Consider the following 7,925-nt stretch of genomic DNA (forward strand, 5'->3'; position numbering starts at 1 on the left):
ACATTTACTCTGTTACATTTACTTGAGTAATTTTTGGATAAATTGTACTTATGACAGTAGTTAATTAGCGTCACGGCGGTGCAGCAGGTAGGTGTCGCTGTCACACAACTCCAGGGACCTGCAGTTTGTAGGTTCGAGTCCCGCTCCGGGTGACTGTCTGTGAGGAGTGTGGTGTGTTCTCCCTGTGTCTGCATGGGTTTCCTCCGGGTGACTGTCTGTGAGGAGTGTGGTGTGTTCTCCCTGTGTCTGCATGGGTTTCCTCCGGGTGACTGTATGTGAGGAGTGTGGTGTGTTCTCCCTGTGTCTGTATGGGTTTCCTCCAGGTGCTGCAGTTTCCTCTCACAGTCCAAAAACACACGTTGGTTGGTGGATTGGCGACTCAAAAGTGTCCGTAGGTGTGAGTGAATGTGTGCCGCCCTGTGAAGGACTGGCGCCCCCTCCAGGGTGTATTCCCGCCTTGTACCCAATGATTCCAGGTAGGCTCTGGATCCACCGCGACCCTGAACTGGATAAGGGTTACAGACAATGAATGAATGAATTAAAGAGTAGTTAAAGCGGCATACTATTTACTTTTTCTTGCGTATTGGTGAAGAAGATTTGCATTATTTTTATCGATCCATTCAATGTACAATCTCTTTGTTTTGTGAAGACTTCTAACAGAGTCCTCATCACATGACGGCACACAAAATCCCCGCAGCAAACACAGGCAGAAAAGAGCACAGAAGCACAGTACAGACAACAGCATGCATTTCGCAACAACAACCCGAAGAGACACAGCACCCCTGGCCCCACATAAAAAAAAAGTTATTGTGGCTGAATTTAACGTTTGTTCCTTTGTAAAGATATCATTAAGAATTGTTTATACTGTTTAAGAGATATTCTCTGGCTCTGAGTTTGTTGGTTGCTGTTTTATATTTGTGATCACTCAGGTGTGTTATTTAACGTCCTGATTATTAAACAAAGTGGGGACTCAGCAGTTACTCAGCACGTGAGTGGTTTTTTCACGTAGTACTTTTTACTCTTACTCAAGTAATTAATCGGGTGACTACTTTTTACTTTTACTAGAGTTGAGAGGAAAAGCTCAGAGCTCGAGACTGTTGAGTTCATGTCGTCAACCAACATGGCTGCTGACCTGACCTTGATGACCTGAAGAGGTGGGGCTTTAACAGCAGATACAAAATGGAGGAAATGCTAGTTGTAGCCATGTTTAACCCTTAGGAGATTGACTAATTGACATGTACTTCTGATTTTGCCTTTATATGCCACATTAAAACAAGTTTACCATGCCGTGTGCTCTCTTTCTCTCTTCCAACAGATTCCAACATTTTTTTCCATTTCTCTATAAGAATGCAGCATCTCTCCCACCCCATTTTGAAGTAGTCTTGGACACAGTCAGTGGAGAGGTGGGATTTGAGGGGTTTTATCTTTTGCTGTGTTTTTTAGCTGTTTATATCTGCTGAGTCAGCTATTAGCTGACAGTCTTAAACAAACACGGCAGTAAACACAACGGGCGTCTTTAAGGTCAGGAAAAGTTACTGAGGAAATATCCATATTCTGTACGATAAGCAGATAACTGAATTGCTGTGACAGGGCTGTCCGACAGCACCATGCTAAAGACGCTAACTCCGGCCACCAGTAATGTCCTGGGCGATCCGATCTGGAGTAAAGAGAAAATTGCGTCAATTTGATGTTTCCGTAATCCAAGCTGGAAAACATGACTCAGAAAGAGACATCTGAGGGGAGAAGAGACGTCAGGGAGACCATAACTCCACCGTCCGATTTTCTACTGAGTGGAATTTCATTAAACAAGGCCCACCAGGCTGCGCCCGGCTATTTCCTGCTCATGTTTTTGCCACTTCCCAACAGTTCATGAATAAACATAACACGCAGACAACTAGGTCACGGCAACCATTAGCCCATCTGCCTTCCTCTACGTTCCACTGCATTTGCTGTTACTCACTAATTAACCGAGGAGGATCTCATTACGAGACGACTTGTGTGGTGTCTCCCAACAAAGGAACAGCACTCAAATGACTGGGGTTTTAAAGCCTACTAATGACAGACAGTAACAGGAGAACAGGTAGACGCCACTGAAACCTTCCCTTACGGTCTACAATCGTGAATACGGGTAAATACACGACTACACAGCTGTTCTTAACCTGTTCCTCTGGGTCCACGGCTACAATTTGAGAGCATCTGGATTCCAACCGTGTTCGCAGTCCTCGGATAAAACCCAACATGACACGAGTGTGCTTCCTGAATTCCCTCCTCTTACAGTAGTCTATGATTTTCCACGTTGAGTCGCCAGCGATCCACCTCAGGGCTCGAGAGCGAAAAAGCAGACCTCAGGCGTCTTTGATCCACAGCAAGGCGTCTGTATTACCGTCAAGAGACGTCTATCTCAAGGGCACCTCTGGCCTGCTTCAGCTACCACAGATACAGTCCTCCAGAACCCTCGGGAACTGGGATGGCTTTCCCTTAAAGGCAATGTTTACCATTTTAATCTAATACACTTTCTATGAAATTTAGAAAACGTTTCCTCACTATTAGCTAGCTCTCCTGTTTGCGTTAGCACTGGGAAAAGGTCTTTAAATACATCCCAGGCTCTCTCCCTGCGTCGCTGGCTGAGCCACAGCTGAGAAACAACATCTGGGGGGGAGTTGGACAGCGGAGAAACCTCCAGAGGTTGAAAAGCATGAAAAGAGACGAGGACATAGCTCTATTTCTGCCCCATAGATGGGTAACGTTGACTTGTTTTCACTGTTTCAAGATGTATTGCTTAACTTAAGGTGAACTGACTCAAACGTAACCTTCCACCTTAAAAGACGTTGTCTATGCTGCCTTTAAGCGAGAGAATCTCACACCATGCAAACCTTTAAAGACAACAATCAACTCGACAGAGGATGGGTTTGCTCAGGATTTTGGACCGATTCTCTACCAACTGAACAAACGTTGTTCACATACCACCTCTGGTGAGTTTATGGATGTCTCTGGAGAGGCACTCCCTCGCTTAAGGGCAAGGCCAACCTCTTACTCCTGCTTGAAGCTTGCCCTCACCAGGGATTCCCCCTCCTTGTGAGTTTCAGAGGTCCTCAAGGAGCGCTATATCTGTGTTAATGGGTTCCCCCGTGTGTCTTCACATGCCAGTGCTCATCAGCATCTAAAAGCCAGCATGAAGTGTAGCGTGCAGCACTGGTGCACATTCAGATGTGACAGGTGTTAATTATCGGGTTGTAAATGATATTTTGAAGCTAATTAAAACTACGCCCAACCTGAAAAAAAAGCAGTTTCATTTTAAACATAGTCTTCTTGCTGTGCTGTCACTGCTGTTCGCCTTCACTCAAATGTGCAGTAATTCAAGTTAATCCTCCAACATCTATAACATATTAATGAAAAAATCTTATGTTGACTGGTGTAAGAATGTGTTTTTATGCAAAACACCTAACAGTCTAGGCTTATAACCTTCTCACTCGCTCAATCATGTTTAGCAGGATGAAGACTTTCCACAAGGGGGCGACTTTAGCACTTTAAGAGCTTCCAAAGCTTAATGGCTACAGTGCTCTCCATCAATGACACTGTGTGTCCTTGTTCTGTGAAAAGGGCCCTCTTCATGAGACTGAAACTGGCTTCTGGTGTAATTTAACAGTTGCATGACTTAAGATGAAAGGAGAAAAATCAGCTTCAGGATTCCTCTCTCTCTGTAGTTCTGGTTCTCTTTTTCATTCTAGGTTTCCTTCACTTGTGGTTTTGTTTCTCACTCTCAGTCTCTGTCTCTCCCTCATTCTGTGTGTGTCCCTCTCTCTCTCTCTCTCTCTCTCTCTCTGTGTTTCTTACCTCCTCCAGCACGCTGACCGTGTTGCGGCAGCTCTGCAGGCGGGTGGTGAAGCTCGATGTGGTCGGAGAGTTGTAGTCCTCCGTGGTCTCCGCCAAAAACTCGGACACAGAGATCTGATCCGGCATCCTTTAGGAACGACACCGGCGCCACAGTGGAGAAAAATACAACACAGTAAAAATGGAGGAGAGGGGTTTTTATTTATTCAAAATGATGCAGCTGCATTGGTGAAGAAAACGCTGCACATCAGCCTCACAGTGAAGAGAGCTGCGGGGAAAACACAACAGAAACGCGGCGTGCTGGTTGCTTGCTCTTCTTCGTGTAATTCCTATCGTCCTTCCCCCTCTTTTCCCTCCCTCTCTCTCTCTATCTGTCCCCTCGTATTCTCGCACACATTCAAAACACCGCCGGAATAAGGTTATCGTCCTCAGGCTCGATGCTGAAGGAAAAACGCCCTCATTTTCTCCACGATTCGCCGGTTAAAAGCGCTCCAACGCTTTGGTTATAGGGCTTTGTTTTTGTTTTTCTTTAATGGCTAGTCTTTCAGCCTTCGTAGCGGTTTCATCCTGTTTTCCCCTCTTCTTTTCGCTCTCTCTCTCTCTCTCACTCACTCTCTCTCTCACACACACACTGTCTCTGACACACGCGCTCTCCGCCCCTCCCACCGCCGATGACGAGATCACGCGAGAACAACATCTGCGCATGCCCGCTAGAGATTCAATAGGCTGCCGAGCCGATTCTTCCGAACAGTCCGTTTCAATGATCCGAATGCGCGACATTTCAATAAACTGATTCACGAGTCAAATACAACGATTCACTCCTTCTATGACATGATAGGTATCACTTGTGCAGGCATAACATATGATTCAGACTCAGTGACACATTTCAGTAGCAGAAAAACAGCATTATTTTGAAGTAGACTTAAATATGCTTAAATTAACGGCTATATATGTTATATATTGTATTTATGTCAAATATACTACAACATAGTTTACTTATAATATGGTTTATATAAATACTATGTTGTAACTGTCTTTTAAAAAGTATTAAAAAGCTATCTTTGCAGATTTCTCAGATTGTTAGCTCACCTCTCCCTGAAGCTAATGAACCTTCTGTTGGGTCGTGGCTGTATGTTATGTATTTAATTATTACACCATTATTATCACTCATTATTTGTACAATTATTATTATATTGTACATCTTTTCTCCAAAGTCCTCATCATTTTATAGGACAATAATACACAGAGGTTGACGATTGATGCATTTTGATTCATTTGGAATCGGTTCTTCTGATTTATTTAGCAGCATCGCTTCAAAAGATTCGAGGCTCTAACGAGTCAAACTGAATCGAGTCAGAATGCTTCGCCCCTGCTGGTGAAAACGAAGTTGGGCCGTTCTCCATTTCATTGTTTTTAATTAAATAGTTTATATTTGTTTATTGTAAACAACTACGTATTTTCACTGAATGAATCTTCGAGCTTTAGTTTTTGGTTATATTTATAGATCAATTTGACTGTTAATAGGAATATGTACGTAGTCATACTGGTATACTGCATATTAATACAGTAAATACACTGTTATTATACATACATTAATTCTATATTATATCCCTAATTTATCCAAGCACTATTTCCTTTTAAAATGTTGATGTCTTTAACGCAGTTTCTTCATGTTTCTTTACACATGTGAAATGGCTAACGGCAGATTAATAATAACACCACATTTTACAGAAAGACACTGTATTTTCTGTTACCCTTTAGCTGCCATTCCTTTTCCAAACAAACAGACATCCATCTTCTCAGAAGCACCTTTCCCCTTGCTCCACAACTCACTGCTTCAAAAACCTTTGCAGATGTTCGGCACTGGGCATTCAGACTTTAAATAGATAACACAAGCAGTGTGCAACTGACTACCCGTGTCTGTACATTACAGCAGCTGACATCACTGATTAGAGGTGTCTACAAACTTTTTGGCCATTTATTAATAAAACTATTCTTATGTCACATGTTCTGAATGAACCAGAATAAGCTCGTGTAGGTTAAGGTTTGGATTCTATTAAAAACTAAAGAACAGATCAACTCACCTGCTCCATAGAGAATCTCTGGAAGAGAAACTCGACAAACGAGAGGAAGAGGACCTCATGACTTTTAGGGTCACCTGAGTAAGAAAACCTGTGATTTAAACACAACACACAATATTGTGATACATGGGTGTTCCATAAGGTCTGTGTCACAATTTTGGATATTATTTCTGAAGTACCAAAAAGGTAAAACATTTGGGGCAGGTTTGGGACTGGAAGGTCACTGGTCTGACCCCAACAACCACAGGAAGATTTGGAGCTATTATCTATTCATTATACACTCAGGTCATCACTGTTTTGTTTTTGTTTGTTTGTTTGTTTTGTTTTTGTGCCTGTGAGGACATTTATAGGTACAAAAATCCCAATAAAATCCCACCCAACAATTTTGTTGATTTTATGTAAACTAAACTCTGTTCTGTTTTGGCTAGTAGCTGTATTTCTACCCAAACTAATATTTTGTAAACCACAATTCCAACGTTGACCACCACAAGCAGACTTTTACACGCTTTTAAGGCCTAAAAACTTCAACGTTTGCCTTGTTTAACTATTTTTACAGTGTATTTAAAAAAATAAACAAACGAAAAACAGTCAGGAACAGCTTGAGCTGGCGGAACCGCTGTAACCATAGCAACAGTCCCGGTCCGACGGAGTCCTCCAGAGTCGTTCCGTTATTCTAACGTTAGCTCGCGGTCACACCAACTTCTAACGGCTCGGATGTGTAACCTTAGCCAATTTGCCCCGGAGGGGTGGGGGTAAAATAAACTCAGGCCACCGCCACCCGGCCTCAATAAGTTACTCACCGAGAGCGTTCGACCCCGGGAAGATATAAGTAGAAACACCGAACCGAACTGTGTTCTAAACTCCGTTAATCCCAGCGCCACCATGTTCACCTCACTGCATTTCTGCGGAGAGCGTTAAGACCGCGCCGCTGCGGGTTCAGTCCCGGGTTCAGTCAGGAATGTGACACTGATCTCCACCATCTGGAGGAGGAGAGGAGCTCAGCGGCTCTCGGACAGGAAGCGAGGAGAGGCCATGTGGGGTTGGGGGGGGGGGGGGGGCGGAGAACAGGAGGAAAGGGGGAAAAGTAGGTGGGGGGCACTTTCTGTTTTCCAGTGATATTCTTAAAAACAAAAACAAGGCTCAGGAGAGAACTTGTAGGGACACTGAACGATCACTGGATTAGAAACACCTACTTTGTATCTACACTCATTGTCCATTTTATCAGCTCCACTGACCACACAGGAGCACTTTGTAGTTTTACAGTTACAGTCTGAGGTCCGTCTGTGTCTCTTCACGCTTTCTTTTCCCTGTTTCACCCTGTTCCTCAATGGTCAGGGTGCCCACAGGACCATCAGAGAGCAGGTATGATTCGGGTGGTGTAGCATCCTCTGACATGAGTGGATCAGACACAGCAGTGCTGCTCGAGTTTTTAAATCGCTCTGTGTCACTGCTGAACTGAGAATTATCCACTAACCAAAAGCATCCAGCCATCTACAGGACGAGCGACACACACTGTGCAGCGACAGATGAGCTACTGATGATGACAGATGATCTACAAGGTGGACCAACGAGGGAGGAGTGTCTCACAGAGTGGACAGAGAGTGGACACAGGGTTTAAAAACTCCAGCAGCACTGCTGTGTCTGATCCACTCTACACCAGCACAACACACACTAACACACCACCACCACGTCAGTGTCACTGCAGCGCTGAGAATGACCCACCACCACATCACACCTGCTCTGTGGGGGTCCTGAGCGCTGAGGAACAAGGGGAAACGGGGAAAAGAAAGCGTGCAGAGAAACGGACGGACTACAGTCTGTAGTTATAGAACTACAAAGTGCTCCTGTGTGGTCAGTGGGGCTGAGAGAATGGTCAGTGAGTGTAGATACGAGGTAGGTATTCCTAATGCTGTAGTTTCACATTGCCAGACTCTCTAGGGAGCCACGTAACGTGGCCAAGAACTGCCTAGTAATGCAGAGAAAGAACTCTGACCGGCACGCAAAAGGACCAAT

At 44.2% G+C, this 7,925-nt stretch overlaps 1 protein-coding gene across 1 annotated transcript in view; it reads right to left on the reverse strand.

The window, feature by feature from the left end:
• The window catches only part of asap1a (ArfGAP with SH3 domain, ankyrin repeat and PH domain 1a), an 87,061-nt gene extending 80,187 nt beyond the window's left edge, over window positions 1-6,874 (reverse strand). The window contains 3 exon segments of the mRNA XM_066680766.1: window positions 3,835-3,961; window positions 5,916-6,003; window positions 6,713-6,874. Of these exon segments, the coding sequence (XP_066536863.1) occupies window positions 3,835-3,961; window positions 5,916-5,974 (186 nt within the window). The 5' untranslated portion in view covers window positions 5,975-6,003; window positions 6,713-6,874.
• Between the last annotated feature and the right edge of the window lie 1,051 nt (window positions 6,875-7,925).

The sequence above is a fragment of the Hoplias malabaricus genome, chromosome 9 (genome assembly GCF_029633855.1).
Source record: "Hoplias malabaricus isolate fHopMal1 chromosome 9, fHopMal1.hap1, whole genome shotgun sequence".
Taxonomy (NCBI): domain Eukaryota; kingdom Metazoa; phylum Chordata; class Actinopteri; order Characiformes; family Erythrinidae; genus Hoplias; species Hoplias malabaricus.